Raw genomic sequence first — 22,906 nt, forward strand, 5'->3', positions numbered from 1 at the left:
CGCGAGAGACACTGATGGAATAAGAGAGTGGCGGGAGAGTTTGAACCGCCAGCAGACCCGGACTGCAGCATCGAGCAGTGGCGTAGAAGTGTATCAAGCATTGCGATGAAAGACAAGTTTATATCTTATTAATACCTCGAGTGTTAATCAAATGTCAAAAACTAACCGATGCAAATTATGAGAGACTTGACTCTTTCATCTGATTCACAGTAAATCCACCTTACGTAAGCAGGACCGAGACCTCGAATGTACCAATGTAATGTATGAAGATTGCGAGAATGTTCTTGTATTTAAAATTCCCTCATTTTATGACTGTTCCTCTCAATTTTATTACACAAATTAGTTCTAACAGGTAGAAAAAAGATTAGGAGGATAAATTAAACCGAGATTAAAGTTAATCTACATTATATATATAGTAGAAATGGACGTTAGCCGGATTTAGACTCGACCTGCTCCTACCAATATAGATTAACTTTAATCTCAGTTCAACTTACTCAGCACTTTTTTCCTAATTCTTAGAACCAGAAGAAGATGGAGAGTTAATTAGATCAGGATTAAAATTAAAACTACCTTGGTAGAAACGAGCATCATCGGTATCATTCGTAACGGGCATGACGGGGCACCCCGTACGCCACTGTCACCGAGAAACAAAAGACACACGGATGAGAAAGTGGCAGGCCGCGGCAAACCGATCGCAATGGTACGCGATCGCACGTACGCGTTCGCGCTTGCGTGTGTAAGTGGCGCGCTTATCTGGTAACCGGAATGAGCTTGCGGGCCGGAATAACCGCGGGAAGGGTATAACAAGTTCCACGCGCTAATTGATTTATAGGCTGAAGAAGATTCATCAAGGTATTCAGGCATAGAGGCGTGTTCCGTCACCCTGCAATCGATCGCGCCGATATACGCGAGATATATCTTGCGCCAGGATATTTGGGCCTCGCAAACGCGGACTCTCGATACCTCGACGAATCGTGAGTCGATATCGTGCAGAAGAACCTTTTACGGAACGAGTTATCTTTTATTTCTTTTTTTTTTTTCTTCTTCTTCTCTTTGTCTTTTGCCGAAGCACGGGCGGGCAGCCCGTTTTAATGTAGGCGTGTGGGGCCAACGGCACCTCTCGCTCTGGGCCTTACATGGATACATCGTGAGTCACTGCCCAAAGCGGCGTATGTAAATGTGTTCTGCCTACTTTATTCATATACGCTCAGGCTTCATGCGGCCAGTGCCGCAGATAAAAACGACATTAACAGCCTAACGACGATATTTATCGAATACTATGAATTAATAGATATCCATTGGCAAGTTGGAAAATAAATGATTACAAGCTGTCATGGGGTCATGGGGAAGAGGCGTGTGAACTTTTTCGATCAATATAATTGATGTAAAATTTAAATGTGTTTGTTTTCTCTGAGTCAGCAATTTTTACTTGGTGAGAGCCAATAATGTCGACGTGTTGTCGTGGCAATTGGTCGACGAGGGGAAGAGACAAATGTAAATTTACTCGTACCTGAGAATCTCGAGGTCCGCTGGGCCTCAACGAGACCCAGACAAACGGATATCTGTCCTGACGGAGCCCACGAGTATCATCTTCGTGATTCTTCGTGAGAACTCGTACCCAGTCGCGTACGATACTTCTTAGCCATTATTGGGCTTCTGGTGAAAGTGTCTGACTAGATATTTCATAACCAGATATTAGTATCGGAATGAAATTTTGTGTCGTTGCAGATATCGTGGATTTAAGAATTGCAAAATATAGAAATTTTCTGAAACATTATTTTTTAACGTTTTTTCTCTTCTACTTCTTTTGCATTTTCATCTCCACTGATTGACATTTTATAAAAATCTACCATGTAAGAAATAAAAATAATATAAGAAAAAGTTCATATGCCGTAAAATTATAAAGCTGTAATAATAAAATTAATCCGACGAGATGGCAAAACACATGTTCTTAACTGTCATAAAATCGCATTTGTAACTTTGATAAAACAACGAAGATCGGCGCTTTTTGCTGAGGAATACTTCGTTAATTAAGCGTTAAACCGACGTTAATCCCGATTGAGAGGGCAAGCCGCTGAGCAGGCCGTCAAGCAGAACGGCAAGAGGCGTGTGTGCATTGTTTTTTCTGGTATGCCAGCCGAAGCTATATTAATCAAATACGCCGTGCGTCGTATAATTTAAATTCCCGTTAATCCACCGAACTCGCGTGCGCGTAATATTGTCTCTTTCTCTCGTGATTACGTGGGGTAACCGATAATTGCTAACGTGCGATTGCGTTAACGAAGTGCGAATAATAAAGGAAAAGTCAACATTATTGTCGTCGTTGCGATCGAACCTAATCGAACCTATTGCGTTCGATTTCCAATAACGCTAATAAATTCGGCGAATGCCCTTTTGCCCGAAAACAACGGTTTCCACTGTTTCACGCCCTCATTAGACGTCTCTCTTCTTCCCTCTTTTTTTTTAAATATAAAACACACTATACGTTATCGTGGATACTAATTACGGTCTCCTTACGAGATAATGAAATAATCTTACTACGCAAAGCTCGACCGCTGACTTCCTTGAGAATTTTTTCAGCAAGTCGCGCGAGTGCTTTATTAGTCGCGGAACAGGACGACTACGCGATTAATGTCGTGGGATTAGTTGGTCTTGATTAAAAGGATTCGCTCGCTTATCGTCGACTAATCGTCCCTCTCATTCACGTAACAATTGCAAACTATCGCAAGGATCTGGTCACAGCAGTTAGACGTGTCTCTTCTTCATGTCGAATCTTGAGAGCTGTTCTTTTCAAAGCATGTTTTCAACTGGTGTACATTTTTCGACAAATATAGTTTGTTTCACTCCAACTTATCACACCAGTTTAGAATATTCTTTAAAAAAGAACAGACCTTCGGTCAATCCATTTGTGTTAAATGACAACAATATATGTGACTTGTACAAGGTATATATTTTACAAAAATAAATACACGACGTTCAACGTCCCTACTTCCGAGCAAAATACAATACGTTCTATGTACAACGCACACAGTATATCACCCAGCAAACAAGTTGAAGTTCTTATCATCATTTTGACATTACTTCAAGATGTCATTTTGACACGTTAAAATAACGATAAGTAACGTCTTTACTGGACTTACCTTCTCGAGGAATATACATTTATTAATTTATTGTACAATCACATCGCTTATCGCGCTTCAACGCGACATAGATAAAAATCTAAAATAGCAGAACGATCGGAAATTTAACCAGCGAGAACTAAAGATAATAACTTCGTGCGTTTATCTTACTATCTCCACGAAACGTAAGATACTTTTCTAATTACTACGAATACTAGTTTCGTCAAGTTAACGAAATCTCATAAGAGTGCAAAAGGAAGCAGCGACTATCACGAAGTACAGGCTCGCCCTGAGACTATCAGTCGAGCTCGAGTGCTGATTCAAAATCTGACACTGCGAATTTCTATAATGCTTGACGTTCCCTTCAGAGTCACGCGCGAGCACGCAGAGCTCGTACTTGGTGTTTGACCTCTTCAGATCGTTGATTTTGAAGGATCTCTCGCTGTAGACAATATCCTTTTCGAGCATGGATTTGCTGCTACCGGATTCCCGAACCACCACGTAGAAGTCACCGATATCTTCGCGCGATGTTACGTACCATGTCGCTTTCCAACTTTTATCATCGATATCGCTAAAGAAAATTGTAACTCGTCATCTCCGAAGAAAGTCTTCGAGAAAATTTCAAACGATATATATTTATGATAGAAATTAACAATGAAATATATTACATACTAATCAATGCTTCGATATTTCACATCAGGTGTGATGTCGAGTTCGGGCTCCTCTTGAATATCCCTCTCGCCGCAGTTCGTAAGATCCTCGGTTACTTCCGAGATAAATTTATTTGCGAGATAATTCGGACTTTTACACATCACGTCCGACCATTCCGTTGGAAATTGCGTTTGAGATTTTAGCCATCTCTTCAATGGCCGCACATGACAATCACAGTGCATGGGATTACCTGATGTAAATACATTTTAAATATTGATAACAAAAAACTTGATTACAAATACAGTTTTTTAAAAATCCTTTAGTGGCTTGATTATATGTTTTATCTAATTATTGAATCTATTGTTACCGGAGTATTTGAACACCGTGCCGTTCTGAATAATCTTCATGAACCTCTCATCGAAAACACCGATCTCGTTTTCTTCCAGATTGAGAACTTTTAGATTCGGCAGTGATAGAATTTTGTCGAGAGGCACATGGCTTAAATGGTTGTTACTCAGATGCAAGTTGGTCAAATTTAACGGTGGAAGAAAGACATCTTGATCGGAGATGTCACTTATGTCATTATACGATAAATCCAACGTCTGCAAAGCCGTTAAATTCCCGATTACATCTGAAATAAGGCAACGTTCTCATAAACGACGATTCTCAGTGGAAAGGATAAGCCGATGGACCGTTATACAGCAACCCGATTAGTTGTCGAAGCTATTAAAAACGACATTTCTGGTTTACTACTCACATCTCCTGATCTCATCAATGTTGTTATGAGAAAGATTCAAATACTGAATCTTTTTAGCACCGGCGATGAAGTCGAAGGTAACGACCGGCATTGTATTATAGGATAAATCAACTTCCTTTAGTCTATAAGGAATCCAGGGATCATTTGGAAGGGTCTTCCGGGTGATAAACGATATCTCGTTATGGCTAAGGTTGAGTCTCTCCAGAGACAGACAATCGTCGAGCAGTCCATGCGTCTTGTTGTCCAGCTTCTCCAATTTATTATGTGACAGGTCGAGTGTTCGTAAAGATACTAGACCCTGAAACGCGCCGTTCGGTATGTAGCTAATGTTGTTGTTCGTCAAATTCAACGTTAGCAGCTGCAACAGGCCCTCGAACGCCCGGCTCGTTACGTCATTTATTTTATTGTTCGCCAAGTTCAGCTCAAATACTATCGGCAGACGGCCGAAGGCGGCTTTTTCCAGTTTCGTCAAGTAATTATCCTGAAATATATCCATCAGAATAAAAATTCAGAAAATTACTGATCCTCCTGAAGAAGAACGAATTCCCCCGTAAAAGTTTCTCTTGTCTTACCTGCAGATAAAGATACTGCAGGCTGCTCAGACCGCCGAGTGCTTGCCAAGGCGGTTTTGTAATGTTATTCGCTTGCAGGTTTAAGATTCTCAAGGTCAGCAGGTTTTCAAAGCTCCCCCCTTGCAGGTTATCGCCCAGCTGATTCCGCGAAAGGTCTAGCGAGAGCAATGCATTCATCGTAGGCCACACGTCGGTGCTCGGTATCTCTTCCAACAGATTCTCCGAGAAGTCCAAATGACCCAGAGAAATTGGCAATTGGAAAATCTTTGTCAAACGGTTACTTTTTACCGTCAAACTTCTAAAATACAATAGACATGTCGTTGCAGGCGTAACATTTTTCAATTTTATTAATCAACAATCACTCACCTGCAACTGGCTAATCGAGTGAGACTACCCCGTGCAACGTCGTTTAATTGATTGTAACTCATGTCGAGTTCTAGAAGTGTCGGCAGCGGTCCGAAAGTCGACGGTTTTATTTTCTCTAGAGAATTATGCGACATGTTCAAGAATCGCAAGCTGAAGAGCGTCTGAAATACGGCGTTATGAATCTCGGATAGATTGTTGTGCGAGATGTCGATCGTGTGGAGCTCGTACAGCTTTGGAAAAGTCTGCCGTGGAACGGAATGTATCAAATTGTGGGAAACGTTTAAGATTTTCAACCCCGTCATGTTGTGCATTGGAATCTACAAAAAAAAAGAATGTCAATAGTGTTTAGTGAATAAAAATAAATATTTTAATGAAATAATGTGAAGTATTTTATCGTTTTCATCAAAAATTTTACTCACCTGATTTAGAGACGTAAATAGATTATAACTAAGTTGTAATTCCATAGCATACGACGCACTATCGAAAGAATACTTTGAGATATTCTCGAGCTTGTTGTGGCTGAGATCCAATAATGTAATATTCGCACAATTCTCGAAAGCGCCTGATTCGATCTTCGAAATTTCATTGTGAGACAGATTCACTTTCGCCAGATAGATATCTTTGAACGCCAATTTCTCCACGATCGTCACGAAATTCTCGGAAACATCTATAAGCTATCACGACAAATTTGCTATTAATCCTTTCGCGTGCGTATTTGTAATAGTTATTTTAAAATTAAATTTCGAGAAATTCGAAATCTCTACAGATTAATGAAACTTAAAAATAAAAGTGTATGTAAATATTGAACATTAAAATATACTTCTACCGCCAGAAAGAATAAATCATCGATAAACTATATACATATAGGATTTTTCACTTATAAGATATTTTTTTAGCAAAATCAATAAAAGAATTGTTTTTTCAATGATAAGATGATGTCATCCTCCTAGAAGGTTAAGGAAAAATTGTGTGTGAGAATTGTGCAAGTATAATTATTTCAGATACCTCAGCAAATTGTAACTGATTGAACATTTGGAAGTCGATTTTCTTGATGAAGTTTCGAGAAAGATCGACGGTGCCGATTCTGGTAACGGAACCGAAAGTTCCACGACCCACGTCGTCGATTTGATTGTCGCTCAGATGTAACCGTCTAAGGAAACGCATGCCACGGAAAGTGTTCGAATCAAGTTTCCTGATTTTGTTGTGGCTCAAATTTAAGACCTTCAAGACGGAATTCCGGGCGAAGGTTCCTCTAAAACGGAAGAAACGATCTTAGGTACATTGCGGAAAATTTTATGATAAGTAGTGCCGTTTTCTTCAAGTCTGTCAACCTTTTCAAATCGGCGATAGCATTGTGCGATATGTTGCACCATCCCATCTTGACAAGATCGGCCAAATGAGACGGATCTAATTTGTCGATTAAATTGTGAGAGATATCCAAGAACTCGGTGTCTCTTAGACCTTTGAATTGATTTCTCTTTAAGTCTTTTATTTTGTTGCCATGAAGATCAAGAGTTTTAAGTTTCTTGAGTGGCATCAATGCTTCCACAGGCAAGGAAGAAAGTGTACCTAAAAAATATAAATGTCAGTCAAGAATTTTAATTTGATATTTTTTTTATAATTATGTTTTTATATATAGATATTGTATAAAAAGTTATACATGACGAAAATGTTATTTTTCATATAAAATAATAATATCAAAAATTGAACTCATACAATTGTATTACTTTCAAGATCTGTATAATGGGACGGTGCGTTTCCCACTAACAATATCTCGCGATGAGATTCTGATTACCGTTACTAATCTCCAATTTTTCTAGCTTCGCAGCCGCCGCGCTTTCACCAAAACTATTTCCCAGCAAGGCAGATATCCGATGCCCCGTGATGCTCAACAGACTGAGATTACCGAGAATCTGCAGTGCTTCGCGAGGAAATTTTTCCAGATTGCTGTTTATTACATAAAGCTCTTGAAGAGTTCGGTTCACGCCAAGAAAACTGTGCTCTTCGATCAATCTCAATGGCGTATCGATGAACTTGAGCGCTCGCACATCCAATGGATACAGAGCAGGCCCGTAGAATCGTACTGGCAATTAATAAAAATGGAAAATAGTTCATTCAACCGAACTTATTATATTTCGTCGTCTTCCTCTAGAATGTTACACGCGAATTTCTTTTTCTTTACGACGTGATTAAATCGACTCACCTATGTTACATTTATATAGAACCAGTTCCTCGATCGGCATGCCCTCGTTTCCCAGATTCGTGAAAGCAACACTGAGACTGGCCAGATTTGTATTCTCGCAGCGGATGTATAAACCTCTGTCACTGCCCCGAAGACAAGTGCAGGGATAAATGTAAATCGCGTCTTTGGGGCATCCGAATCTCGGCCCGGGCGGCACGTAGCCGCCCATTATGGACACAACCGTACTCAACAGCAATAGTGGAGATAACATTTTAACACCTGCTTTGCGAAAAGCGCAAACAAAAAGAAATCCATTTAACATTTTCGTAATTATATAATGTAATTATATAATTATATATTACGCGCTTACACTTTATAATTACATAATAACTGATGTGAGTTCAAACGTGTAACAACAAATTTTATATGAAAAAAATTACTGTTGTAACGATCGTACGTAGTATAATTTACATAATCTCTCTAATAAATAGTAAGTTACGTTGAAAAAAAATCTACGTTACATTTAGATACTAAATTTTACTGTATCGTAAAGACTGATAATAGTTCGATTTACATAGATAAGGTGCAAACTCGTAATATCTAAAATGAGCATTTCAATTAGTCACTCCGTGATGCAACGCACGTCTCGTCAGAAATGTGGGAAAGTTCTCGCTACGCGAAAGCCCCATTGGTTAATGTACGCAACAGATCGATACGCCGATAACCATGCAGCTTATGCACCTAATAAAATCGCAGTTGCTTCAAAATCGCAATTGTTCTACGCAATCTTTCGCGAATGAATTGTTAAACGGCCCTTCGAAGTTTCCTGTTGCCTGCGTTTAAGCAAAAGCGATTACATCAGTCGCTCAATTCGCGATCCGATCTCACCGCTTATTATCCCACGCGAGTTGCTGAGATATCCTGCGATTTCTTGATACCGAGGCGCAGAGGTGACTAACCGCTAAGATTATCACGATAGCCCAAAAACGTCCTTGAAGACGAGACTACTTTTTTTCAGGCGGACACGACCCACGCAAAATGAGACCTACGCGCTGATCACCGCGTAGCAAAAAAAAAAAAAAAAACGCCGCGAAAGATCAAGATCTCATGGATGATGCTCTCATGGATCATGCTTGGTCTATTCATTATTCAATCATAATTAATACAATGATCGTGTACCGACGATAGCGTCTCCCACGCGATTCTAGAAAGGAGGCACGCAACTACGGCAATCGCGCTTTCTGTCACGTAACAAATTATAAGCTATCGTAGGGATGTTTAACTCATACGTCACTCACAATTTGCCTCGTGTTGCGCATCTTGCAAAAGAAAATGATGAAAGCGGCGACTTGTCCATCCGGAAATGTTCACGCACGCAATTAGACCAATGCGTTTTCGCTGTGTACTATCGCGAAAACGATGAACCACCTGCGTAACCATGCATGAAATTTCGATAGAAAATTAATGGTTGCGTGCAATGGTGCTGCACCGCGGTTTATTGCAAATTGATTGTGCTTCTTTCGAAACTTGGACGATTAGCAAATATAATTTTTGTATAATAACCGACCTCCTTTCAAAGATCATCGTATGCTCTTTGTGCTCTGTGGGTGGATTTGAAAAGATATCAGGCCATGAAAAGAAATACAGTCGTCACCATTAATAATCAATTATATTTTGATGCAATTATTAATCACTGTTTCCTTTGTTTTCCCGGTTGAATCTAAGCATATTCTTTTTTATTGTATGAAAAACATTCACAGTATATCTTATTATTAATTAACAATTGTGTGGTAAACAATGAAAGTTGAATTGTCTATTTATACACACTTTCGATATATTCCAACGTCTAACAACCGAGATCGTCTTCGTGTCGCAGCGAGACTCCCGCAATTAACAGTAGCTTATAATTAAAATAATCGTGAGACTCATCGATCTGAGAAATGGAAAACTATGCCTTATTACAGTCCTAGTAATTTAAACAGGCAAGAGGAAAAACACGGTGATCTAGTTTAAGCATCAGTTTATAGCGCTCGCTATATAATGTCTGTATAAGCACGATATGTAAGGAAAACATCAGCGTTTGCATTATGAATGAGGAAGATTTATTATTTTTATCTTAGACAAGATGTATGCCAAGTAAAAGTATATTAATAAATTTATATTTATACACTGAGAAAAATGTTTGGTTGAAAATGAGCGAACCAGAAGATTAGATTAATCAAAATTCCGCTTATCTTAATTAGAATTCTGATAAATTTAATCAGAAAATTTTGATTTATCCATTTTTAATCAAAATTCCAATTAATCCAACTAGGCGTTTTTCTTAAGAGAATAAGAACATTAAATTGTGATCAAGAAAATCTGCAAATCTAAAATCGATGATAACGTTTAGAAGTAAAACGATACGTTGGGAAAAACACACGCGCCTTTCACTCAGTTGATCTTTCTACCTCATAAACCAAGGAACTAACCACTGGACCGAATCACGTTGGTCTCTCGTGACACCAAACTCGTATCAAATCTAAGAAAAATGAACGAACCTGGTACCATTGACGTAATGCATCGGCAATACTCGATTATTTATTATTAAGTTATCTCGAGTATCTGGATCAAAACTCGAACGGTTACTTGTTACTTTTTGCTTATATTTGTACCGACTTAAAAATATTTAGAAACTCGAGGAGCTATCAATAAACAGTATGCTTTCCCGAACGTGAGACTTCCGCTTCTCGAAAGCGGAAAGACAGTGGAGAGAAAAAGAACTTGCGCCACGCTCCACTTTCTGAAAGTCTATCAATTAGAGCTATTGTATTAACGCAGCAAAGATAGACGGCTTTATGTAAAGAAAATGCATCACTACCGACTCATAATATTCGCAGTTAAGTACTAAAATTAAATCTCATTATAAAAGAAACTGCCTCGTCAAAATGAGATGCACTTTTCCGTGCACTTCTTTAACACAGTAGGCAAGAATATTTTTGTTTTGATAGTCTACATTCGTTTACTATACGATTTTTATTTGTAACATTACACCTTTCCTTTCAAAAATGTTACATGTATAATAATTATTAAAAAAATTTTTTTTAAATAAAGTAAAAATATATATAATTTAATTTAATTTATATTTGATTATTATATAAAATTTTTGTAATTTATGAGAAGAACATTATTTATAGAAAACCATTACAAAGTTTCCGAATCTCAAAATTAAATTTATGTGAAAAAAATAAAAATCTTATATATTGTGTGAATAATGAACTCTTCAAAAAAAAAAATTTTTATTTATACTGTATTTACTTACATATGTCAAGTTAGAATAATTATAAAGAACATTATTATCGCAACTAAACAAAATAGAAATAACTGTGCAAAGCTTTGTGAGTTAGTTAAGTATTAAAAATAATTAGTTCAAGTAACGTAGAAGCGTAACGTTTTGTGCCTGCATTAAAGTCACTGTTCGCTGAGCGGAGAGATGACGCGCCTAAACACACGTGGATACTCAGTTGCGAACATTACGAAACTTACAATAGCATCTTCGTATTTTAAAATATAACAAGTCTAATACTTGTATTAAAAATTGAGAATGAATTTAATCAATCGAAGCAAAGTTTTACTAAACTTGATATTGATTTTCTTTTTTCTAATTGCTTTCAATCTCAATCTATAGCCTAGTATCTGACATATCTGACATAAGCTGTTTGACAAGCTGTTCTTATTATTAGTATAATACATCGTACCTGCTATTACTCTAATAGTCGATAAATTGCGAGATTTTTAAAAACAATATTTTAGAGCGTTTTTCAATTTGAAGATAATAGACTATAATATTATCATTTGTCACAAAAAGTCGCGGTATACCTTGTTACACTTTTCCCAACGATATTTAAAAGCGCGAAGGTCGTTGTGATTTTTTTCAAGGATGCACTGCTGGTATCCTCAGAGTTACATTTTCGCAGCCGAACGGGTTGTCCTTTTTCTTCCACCATGCAGGAGCAGAAAGAGTGAGAAAGAAGAACAGAAAGGAGCACACGTTTTGAATTCACCTTCGTGTGTCTTCAAGACATTCTGCATGTGGTTCCTGGCTGAAACTGCCGTGAAAACTGAACCGAGGCACGGAGGCAAAGAGAAAGGCAGCTTCAGAAGTAAGGCCTCCCTCATTGGCAGTTGATACGCTGTCCTTTCGTAGACATCCCACCTTTGCCGTTGCGAGAGAAAGAAGGAGAGTCTCGCCACAATCACATTTTGATAAAATGCAGCATATCTTCGAAGGTCGCGATTGATAAGCTATGAGTGACCTGACAAAATTTTCCATTAAGTTAATAAAAAAATTACAATAATAATGTATGTAAAAAATTTCTGTCATTTTAATGAATAATTAAAAAAAAATTTTTTTTTAGTTAATTGATTAAGTTAATTGATTAATTTTAAGATTTCTTTTTAAGAACGTCAAAAATTATAAAATTATATTGATTAGAAGTTGTAAATATTTCTTTATATTCTTTTGGTTTGCATTTTTAGGTTTTTCAAATTATAAACAATTACAAATGAATAAATAAATATTATTGTGTAATCTTAATGCATAACGTTATATTTAATTTAACATGTAATGATACGATCCTGGCAAATCCTCGTATTGAAGAAAGTCAGCTGTCAAGTACATCTTAGGATTGGTTGATGCTAGTGAAAGTTTCTTTACGTGGTTACCTTGGTACTCAACCGAGTCACGTAATTTATAGCATGAAGCCGACATCTGTTGGTGCACAGATTAATTTAAATAAACATCTCAAAAAAATTTAAGTATGTTATCTTGTTACTTTCTTCATAATAGAAAATTTTAATTTTAACACAAACTTCTTTGTAATAAATTTGTATTTATTACTTTTTCTTTTTTACAAATTGATTAAGCCATTTTCAATTTCTTTATAGAGAAGATTGGATTTTTTTTTTTTTTTTTTAGAATATTCTCTTGATCATTTGAAAACGTCGTTTAGCAAAGCAGGATACGATAGTTAAGTGTCGTTTAAACAATAATGAGAGAGAATGACGGACCTTTTCAGAAATTACATGGCTATTAAGGTCATTGAGCTCTTCGTGTTCTGCAGTTTCAAACAAAGAGCTTGTAGTCGCGCAGTCGGTTGCGTTATCCATCGAGTAAATGAGTGATAGTATTAGCTGGTATTGAGTTATAATTTCGGCACCAAGAATTTAAAAAATTACATTTAAAAAATTACAATTAACATGAATTATTTTATAATATACGTGTTCAACTTTTCGTTATTGTTGAGTAAGTTTTAAAATTAGATCTATATTCTAAATTTCGATTACTTGAGGATTTCTACATTTTCTATTATTTAAAAGAAGTTAGATTTTATGTATATCTTTTTTGTTATACAGATACAAAAGTGACAAATCAATTTACTTTGGGTCATTTTGTAAGAATTTTTTTTTTAATTACTTTGAAATTATTTTAATATATCTGTTTTGTTAAAATTAAAAATTACGAATTACTATGTTTTACATAGGATAGAAACCATCTGGAAACCTATGAGGAGATATCAAGTGAACAAAATGATATTGATATCTTCGCCAATCTAACTTTTCGCTTCACTTGCAAGGATATGCCATCGGGTTTTTATGCCGACATAGATTACAATTGCCGGATATTTCACGTTTGTGAAAATTTCGGTGATGGATTCCCAGTGATCTGCGCTAACGATACAGTGTTTGATCAGAAACAGCGGATATGCACGGACGAGGAAAATATCGATTGTCATCACGCTCACGAATGGTATATATGCACATTTTGTGATACTTAAATGAATCGTATCATAAGCATTTCTATAATATAATTAATAATTACTTACTGAAGGTATTACTTGAATGAATTAACTTATTCTGCGGAAATCGAACCGAGGACGATCACAGAAGAAATCCCAGAGGAAGAAGAATCAAAAGTGATTCAAGAAGATGTAGTACCTTCTATTTGGCCGTTCGTGATTGACTAAAAATATCTTACGCTAAGTATTTACGTTCTAAGCATTTTACATTTATTCCGTTAAATAAAATTACTATTCGTTAAATTTGGCTGGAATTAATTTATTTTACTTTTATTTTTTTTTTTAATTTGCTGTTTATTTTTTCTTAGAAAAAGATAAAGTGTAAATTAAACCGATTAAGGGATTAAAATTAATCTTGACGTTGATGGAACCGGGCTGTGTCACTTATGACACAATGCCGTACATACTAGGCGTGTGTCCAATTTTTGAATCCAACTATTTTTGCCAATCTATTCTTGTCTTTTTTATATAGAATTTCTGCCAAGAATTCGTAATTTTACACCTGTATGCAATGTGAGAAATATCGGAAAATAATATTTATGGAATTCTAAAGTAATATAATTATTCTGCTTTCGTAGTAATTCAACGTTCTAACGGTTGCGTGTTGTGTCATGATCTTAACTCCAGTCTCTTTTGTGCTCTTGTTGCATCCCGATACATCTTTTGCCGCATGCAAAACTGATGAAATTAATAAAAGAAAGAGGAATTACACGAAAAGAAGACCTTCAGTGGTAGTCCAGAATAATCTCAGGTCTATTCCTGACTGTTGACTTCTCAAGGTTCTTGAAAGTTGCAGCACCAGTATTCTCGAATAACATTGCAGCGCATGCATAATTTATTATATTTACTTTTTCATCGAATTCTACAAATCAAATTAGATATATATTTTTAAAAACTTTAAGAATTTAAATAATTTAAATAATTATATTGTTTACAATATAAATTTAACAAAACTTTATAATGTTATTAAAATGTCTATTCTATTAAAAAATAAAATAACATTAAAATTAATTAATTGATAATTGTAATTTGAAGGGACAATAGGGATTATACAAGACAGATACAATTCATTTATTTTTAATCAGATATATTTAAGAATATATCAGTCTTAAAAAAAACTTACGCTAGCAATTCAATATTTTTTCTGCGATACATTCTGTATTACGTATTACATATTTTTTAATGCCGTACTTATGTCTTAATCTTTAAGAAAATATGAAAAATTATCACCCACCACCATAAAGCCCCATGACAATGAAATAAATATCACCTGCGAAATGGCGCGTATTTCATGATTAAATTGCGAGGGATTGTTTCCATAATCATCTACAAAAATACCGTTTCTTCAAATTCTAAATATCATCTATTCTAACTTTTGAAAATATATTCTACTTGAATTCCGTGTTACTAAAGTGTAAATAAGATATATTACGAGATACAATGTCACGGACGCATCTATAGAAACTATTAATATCTATCTTTTCGACTAATCTCTTTTTAGGAAATAATATAATTTTGTTATGCAAAGAAATCGAGCAGTTATCTCGAAATTACATTGTCTTATAAACGCGCGCGACCACTACAATACTAATATAAAAACATTAAAGCTAACCCAATATATAATTCGATTTGTTTCAGACTTCGAGAAAAGTCTGTAACGACAGAGACTTATATAAAGCTCTTAACAAAACATATGTATGGAAATTTAATATAGTATACATAAAAAATAAGTAGACTTGAGCAGGCAAATCAAAATACTATTTCTCATGATAATAATATGATCTATGATGATGTGGCCAAGTAATCCCCGGACCCGTTTGATCATTATCGTATACATATTTGATCTTCGGATTTTCCGACCCGAATACACTTTGTCGAATCATACCGAATATAGCTGATGCAAGGGCCATGTTGCTGATCATACCAGCTATGGAAGCAGCCGCTCTCGCGTGAGATAAGGCCATCTGGATGATGAAAGTTATTATGAAACCAATTCCAGGTAACAAATGGCTCATCTTTGTCTTCAACGCTCTTCCGAGATGTATCACCGCACTCGTGATTTTCTTGGACATAATGTCTTCTTGCAAACGTGGCAAATAAACCCTCAGTTCCGAACGCATATTGTTGTCAGAGGACGATTCGGTATCCTTGATCCTATTTTCATTATCTGGATCCTCGTTCTTCTGCATAGAAACTTCCGCCATCTTTTCTAAATTCTTTGAATATCCATTCAGCAAAGATCTGAATTCGTTCTTTGCACGATGATCTCTTTTGCGCTCTTTATCACTTTCCACAGATTCTTTTTGAAGCTCGTAGGTCATTTCTTCCTTCAATGGTACTACTTTTATTTCCTCCGTGCTGAGATTCTTCATATGCTTCTCAGGATTATCTCTCCTAAGATGTTCTTCGGTAAAGGCTTTTAATCTGCTCGCAAACTTTTCGTTTAAACGGGTACCAAAGAGTACACTGAAAGCATTGTAAGCATTCTCTACGTTAAGGAACTGAGCAACATCACCATCGGCGAAGTCTGTTGCGTTGGCTTTGATTTTATCTAGAAACATAGTGATTATCTTATCGTCATTTATAGATCGCTTAATGTCCGTGTACTCGTCGCTCTCTTGCAGAAGCTGAAAATTCGCATCTTGCATGTCATCTAGACTTCTCTCTTTTTTTTCTTTTTCTTTCTTCAGCTTCTCGTTGTCCGGCCGCTGATCCAGTACTTCTTCCATAATATCGCTGATGATCGTTAGGATACTCGGCAAGTTCTTGTTGTCTTTGATCTTCGTAGCTCTACCTTCGCGAAAGCCATTGAAGCTTATACCGATTTCACCGTTCCCGTAACCCTTAAGCTTTAGGAAACCCATATCTACTTGAAATTTATCCTCCATTGCTGTCTTATACCAGTCCAGGAAAATATTTTCCATTGATTCCTTTCTCGCCAATAATTCCTTCTCGAAATCCTTTGTGGACATACCGAAGAAATGTTGTACTTCTGTTTCCATTGATCTTCCGAAACCAGGAAATGAGGGTAAGGATGGCAAGATAGATGGCACGATACTAGTGATTACTGGCCAGACGAAAATGCCCATGCATCTGATAAAGCTCAAGCTCTGTACGCATCGAACTACTCGCGATAGAAAACCGCGATTTGCCGTATGCTCGTTCAAATCTTCCACCAGCTTCAAGATTTCGTACTGATCGGCGGTTAGAGAATTTCTGATTGTATAATTTAATGTATCTACAAAATATTCCTTCGAATTATCTTTAGATTCTTCTTCCAAAAATTTTTCAGATTTGGAAATATTAACTAGAAGCTGAAGAAAGTCGGATTCCGTGATGTTCGGGAACATGCTATCCATTGTCGTCTCCGAAGTCTGTTCAATTTCTCCTTCGGTCTCATAGTAAGAATTTAATAATTGATCAGTACTTCTTCGTCTCCTTTCGTGTTTCTTGGATGATGCGCTTGAGGGAACGGACTCTGATAATGATTGTTGCTTAAATTCAGACAACTGGACTTTTTCCTTAGAAATATCTATGAGGATGTTTGGTTGTCCAAGATACTCGGGGATGGTTCCTTGCTCGTCTAGAAAATAAACAAAATTAAAGATTAATGAACTGAATATTGAGAAGGGGTGTCGATGTGTGTTTAGCGGATAAGACTGATTCACCTACTGACGCAGTATTCGAAGCCCTCGATTCTCCACTTATCTGGTTTGCCTGTTCCACTGCATGCGCAACTTTCGACTGAACTGTTTGCTCTTGAAACTTCAGCTCCTGCAACTTTGACTCTTTCGGCGCATCCGACAGGATTTGAATTTGCGGATAATTTATGCTGCCAAAGCTAGGCAATCCTGGAAACTGAGGAATGCCAGTTTGAATTCCACTCGGTACCGTAGGACGTTGAGGGAGAGGGAACTGTATGGGACGTTCAGCGAAAGGATTTCCAGGAAAAATCTGCCCAGGAAGTTGACCTATACCAAGGATCTGACTGGCTCCAGGAATTTGGCCGGCACCAGGAATTTGACCCGCACCTGGAATTTGACCAGATCCAGGAATTAGGCTTATACCGGGAATCTGACCAGAGCCAGGAATTTGACTAATACCAGGAACTTGACCAGAGCCAGGAATTAGGCTTATACCGGGAATCTGACCAGGAGTTTGAAGCTGACCGAACAACTCTTCGAGGCTTGGTACACTTGGCGAAAATTGCTTCAAAATTGGCCAAGTAACATGCTGGGTGCAGGCCATGAAATTATTGCTTCTCACGCAGTCCAACAAGTTGGTTACATATTCGCGACGTACCAAATCCGGTATTGCTCTCTCAGCCAATCTGACAATGTTCATCTCCTGAGCAGTCAGAAGAGTGTCTATCACAGGATTATTGACGTCTAGGTAAGAATCTTTTGAACGCGGCGACGAGTTCTTACTTAACAAATCCTTTAATGTACTCTCTATTTTACCCTCAATTGTTTCTATGGCAATCTTTGATATATTTTCGCCCTTTTCATTAGATGTCTGATTATCGGAATAAGCGTTGCGTAGTATGATCGATGATAAATCGAGTTTAGTTCTTGGCAGAATTTGAAAATTTCCAAAATTTGGAAAGTTTGGCAATCTTGGGAAGAATTGAGCAATTGTCGGCCAAGCTATATTCCTCGTACAGTCGAGGAACGTGCTCTCTCGCACACAAGCGATCATCCTCTCTACGAAGATTGGTCTTACTGATTCCGGTAATAGACTTTCTGCAATTTGAACGATATTACCTTGTTGTTCCGTAAAATAAGATGTAACATGCGGCGATCTTGAAGTAATCATTGAAGGCAGGACTTCCGGCGTAGAATGCTGCACAGTTTTAAGTATTCTTAAAATTACACCTTCTGGATGTTCCGAAAAAATCGGATAAAATCTAGTATCAGTAATGGTAACAGTAGCATCTCCGTGCTGACCGACTTTCACATCAATCTCCGACAACGGCGAAGGGTCAGTCAGATTCTGAGGTAATGTAGACTTACTGTTTGCTGCTTGAGGATGTCCTTCGAAATTTGGAAAGCTGGGCAGTCTAGGGAAATATTTTGATAAACTCGGCCACAATACCGTCCTTGAGCATCCCAGAAAATTGTTCTTGCGTACACATTCTATCATTCGATCCATGAAAGCAGAACGAGTTGCATCGGGTAGTAAGCCCTCTGTTATCTTAAGAATAATCAGTTGTTGATCATTAAGCAAATGGTCAAACTGTTGCGTGCTGGTTATTTTCACACTCTGCTCATCTCTCACGTTTGGCGAAGATAGCTGAATCGCCTTGAGAATATTAAGTATTACCGATTCAGGATGTTCTGTAAATATCGGCACAAATCGGGTACCAGTAACACTAATCACAGGACCATTATTAGGCGAAAATTTTGTTCTAGAAATAATCTTCACGTTGGAATTCGTTTGCAATTTGTTCGATTCCTGCTGATCCTTGATGGCTGAAATGTTCTTGTCTTTCAATGGTATTTGGTCTTCTTGTTTTGATGGTTGTTGAGCAGATGAGAAATCAGGAAATTCAGGGAAATTAGGAACGTAAAGAGCAACCGTGGGCCAAATGACGTATCTGGTGCAATTGAGAAAGTCGTTGTTCGCCTGGAGGCAAGACATAACTTGAACTACAAGAGGTGCCCGAGCCGGAGGTGGTACCATGCTCTCCGCTAATTGTAGTATATTAAGTTGTTTCTCAGTAATTGTTGTCAGAACAATGACATTTTCGTTGACGATTAAATGCGAATTTCTTGATGTCGCTCTCAGGGAATTACGTACCTTTGTTAAAATCTCCGTAACCTTGTTTTCTAATTCGCTGGATGCTTTGGAAGAAATTTCGTTTTGACGCGATAATAATGGAATCCGATTGGATAATTTTTCTGCACCAGCGGATTCCGATGGATTTTCAGTGACTAGCGGCGTCGTTGTAGTCGGTGGGTTTGGTAAAGTCGGTGGAATCGGTAAAGTCGGTGATTGGCTTCCTCCTAAAATTGATGAAAAATCAGGAATCTGAAAATTTGGTAACAAACCGAAGAAATCTGGCAATTGCCAGTCCGGTAGCCACTCGGAAATATCCGGTAGATTGGGAATAAACTGCTTGACCGTCGGCCAGGTGGAATATTTAAAACAGGTTACATAATTAAATTCCTGAATGCACTTAACAGTCTTCTGAACAAATTCTGGACGATACGCGATAGGAAGTAGCTGTTCAGCCATGTGGATCGACAGTAATTGCTCCGGAGGAAGTACAGCAATGTAAGAATCTGTAGTATGAGCGATAGATGGAGGAGGAACCTTCGCGTGTTCCTTCAAGGTATTCTGAAGGATGTTCACGATCACCGCTTCCGGCTTGGGCTTCCGCATTCTCGTGGCATCAGCTTCAATGACTTCCGGAAGCTCGCCAGGAGTCCCCACAAAACTGGGAAAGGGAACAATAGGGTACTGCGGATACAACGGTATCGATGGATACCAATTCTGATAATCCGGAAAAGCCGGCAGCGTCGGATAATGTTGTTTCACCATCGGCCAGGCAAAGTATTTGACGCAGCTGAAGTACTCGAATCTACGTACGCATGAGAACATCCTGTCGGCATATTCGCGACGTCTCTCACCCGGTAAAAGTTTCTCGGCCATCTGCAAAATTTGGAATTGGCCGATAGTGAGCAGTGCCCTCAGGGTTTCGTTCGTCGGATCGATGAAAGTCGGCACCAAGTCGTAGGTGACTTTCGATTCCAAAGCACCCTTCAGAATGTTGAAAACAATGAACTCAGGCGTTAGCAACCACGGATGATGAATACTGTTCTCTGCTCTCGCAGATTTGGCTCTGTTACCCTGAAATAAATCCATTAAGTTTACCTCGATTGGCAGATAATTCAGAGGCTGCTTAACTGATTCCGGGAGATTGTCGAGCACGACGGGCCAGACGAAGATGCGTACGCAGTTAAGGACACTAAGACCGCGAATGCATTCCCCTATATTTTCCACAAACGACTGGCGCTGTTTTGTCTGTACTAGTTGCTCGGCACACTTTATTATTTCTAATTGGTTTTCAGTCAATTCGGTCGCGTTTAAGCTAGCCAAGTACGTTTCGTTCGTAGGTGACTTCCGCGTTATCGCAATATTCTTCAAAGTATCCAATAACTGGTTTTCCGTGAATTTTGGAATATCCGGAAGCACCTCAATTGCCTGTTCCCTTAAATACTGCAAAAATGTTCTGTTCTTGATTTGTTCCTGAAGAAACGCAGCTTGATTCTTCCATTTTTGAAAACGGTTTAAATCGGCTTCCGTCGTTGAAGATGATTGATCAAGATTCTCGCTTTGAATCGACGTCGCTTCCGCGTCGCTGCTACGTTGATTGCGAATCTCTTCATCTTTTTCAGTAACCGCTTCAACCTCAACCGATTTCTCTGAAAGAAGACTCTCTTCATCAAATTTTTCCGACTCTTTCGCATCGTTACCGACGGATTCAAGTGCATCGTTTCGTATAGATATTAATTTTTTTATTTGACCGTCTACAATCGATTCTTGCTCGCGACCAGGCAAATTGCCTTCTTCAGCATTCAAATAAACAGTCGAACTCTTGTACTTGGACTTACCTGGAACATTGGCTCTATTTTCTCTGTTCAGATCCAGATCTTCATCATCGATTTCTTCATTGCTAGAAGCCTCGTCGACCACACGTTTCTCTTGATTACTTTCAGTTTCTTCCACGACATGCTCCTCTTGATTACTTTCGGTTTCTTCCGTTTGAGCAAGCTGCAAGCTACGAAGCTCATTGCGTGCGTCCTCGTTTACTTCCTCGGTATTCTCTATTTGTGCCTCATCCAAATTGTGTTCCGCTAAATTTTCGATCTGCCGCTTTTCTTCTTTGTTTAAATCTATCATTTCATCCGTGCATTTTAATATGATATCTTCTAGATTCTCTCCAAGACTAGAAGAAGTGTCTACGTTCTTCTCTTCTTCCGGCTCCGCCCTATATTCATCGGGATTCACGTCTACGTTTTTTACATCCGCATGTAATTCCTCGACGTTAATTTCAATAGTATCTCCTTGTGAATCCTGACTGTTCTCTGTATTGTCCGATACATTCCGTTGATCCAGTATTGTCTCAGTATCGTCAGACTCGACTTGAGCGTCAAATCTTCGAATACCTTCGTCTTTTTCCTCGACATTCTGTGCAGCAGTTTCGCCATTCTGCGACTTACCGGAGAGACTCACGTCGTTTCGTCTTCTCTTCTTCGCCACGCTACCTTCATCACCAGCAGCTTCGGCCTGAATCTTTTCAGGATCCTCGACGAGTATCTCTTCCTTTGAGTTATCTCTTCCTTCACTAACATCTTCATCTTCATCTTCATGTTCTGCTATCGCCAAGCTTTTTCGTGCTTGATCCACATCCTCTTTGTTTACGTCGTCAGGATCACTCACCTCTACCGGTTTCGAAATCTTATCGTGCACTTGGTCCGCAATGACGCTGCCGTCATCGTGAGGCACACTTCGCGCTCGTGTGTGATGAAGGACGCAAAGCAGAAAGAAGAAACAAAGAGTCGAGCGAGGCACGAGCCGATAGATGCTCGCGGTTGACCGTGGGCGTCGAGAGTTGAGTGCTCTCATGGTCGCGGTCGAGAGGCGAATGTCTCGGCCACTTCTGAGCCGGTCTATGGTCAGCCATGCCTCACGCATGGTGATACACATACCATCGTCTATAGCACGCCGACTGTAGCCAGTTCACGGACGAAGAAACGAACCTGTAGATGAATAACAGCTTGGCATTTCCATTTTTGCGGTGCCCCTCTACGCTCCTACTTCGGGGTTGCGAGGTAACGAGCTCCGCTGCCAACGAGTTCGCCGTGGCTGACCGGTTGCGTTTCCTGCGCGGAAATGGCAATGGCATCAGGTGCATCGATCGCTCGATTTATCTCAACGTGTAATTTCCTTAACGTAATTAATGCTACAAATTAGTCGTACCGTTTTGAGCGTTTACGATATGAATTACTTGTCGCGAGGCTGAGGAAGTTTATTTATCTCAGATTGTTTGATAATTATGGTTTACAAGCACGCTTAGTGTAAGGAACGATGTACTCGGAGAAGAGAACGAGAAAGCCATAAACATAGTTAAGTGCACGGCATATACATTTTTGCAGTGCGAAGATTGACTTGTATACACGCCATCAGGCATACTGAGAAATAGAGTCTGAAATAAAAGCATAAATTACAATTTTTTTTACATTTCCTATAAATATCTTAATCTTATTCTCTTTTAAAGATTTATGTGATGCATTATAAGCTATCACTTCTAATTATTTACCATTAATAGAAAATAATTATTGATAATAATAAATTTTTATTGATATAATTTATAATCATTTAGGAAAAGAAACATCTACTTATATGTATATATATAT

The 22,906-nt window shown here is 38.2% G+C and overlaps 1 protein-coding gene across 3 annotated transcripts; it reads right to left on the bottom strand.

Annotated features, from left to right (window-relative positions):
* Positions 1-2,940: 2,940 nt before the first annotated feature.
* LOC108753530 lies at positions 2,941-22,197 on the bottom strand. 3 transcript variants are annotated; one of them, XM_018495174.1, is made up of 12 exons: positions 17,153-22,197; positions 7,669-7,926; positions 7,261-7,548; positions 6,797-7,034; positions 6,471-6,717; positions 5,885-6,139; positions 5,466-5,782; positions 5,100-5,397; positions 4,528-5,008; positions 4,138-4,401; positions 3,792-4,020; positions 2,941-3,690 (listed from the first exon to the last, which is right to left on the bottom strand). In XM_018495174.1, exons 1-12 carry the CDS (start codon positions 22,194-22,196, stop codon positions 3,348-3,350), a joined length of 8,262 nt encoding a protein of 2,753 aa, XP_018350676.1. In that variant the 5' UTR covers position 22,197; the 3' UTR covers positions 2,941-3,347. The 3 variants fall into 3 exon arrangements, with proteins under 3 accessions (XP_018350676.1, XP_018350675.1, XP_018350674.1); XM_018495173.1 differs by lacking the exons at positions 2,941-3,690; positions 3,792-4,020; positions 4,138-4,401; ... (6 more) ...; positions 7,261-7,548; positions 7,669-7,926 and adding an exon at positions 14,674-17,067 and having other exon boundaries at positions 17,153-20,911; positions 21,101-22,197; XM_018495172.1 differs by lacking the exons at positions 2,941-3,690; positions 3,792-4,020; positions 4,138-4,401; ... (6 more) ...; positions 7,261-7,548; positions 7,669-7,926 and adding an exon at positions 14,674-17,067.
* Positions 22,198-22,906: the final 709 nt, after the last annotated feature.

The sequence above is a fragment of the Trachymyrmex septentrionalis genome, unplaced genomic scaffold (assembly GCF_001594115.1).
Source record: "Trachymyrmex septentrionalis isolate Tsep2-gDNA-1 unplaced genomic scaffold, Tsep1.0 scaffold7, whole genome shotgun sequence".
Classification (NCBI taxonomy): domain Eukaryota; kingdom Metazoa; phylum Arthropoda; class Insecta; order Hymenoptera; family Formicidae; genus Trachymyrmex; species Trachymyrmex septentrionalis.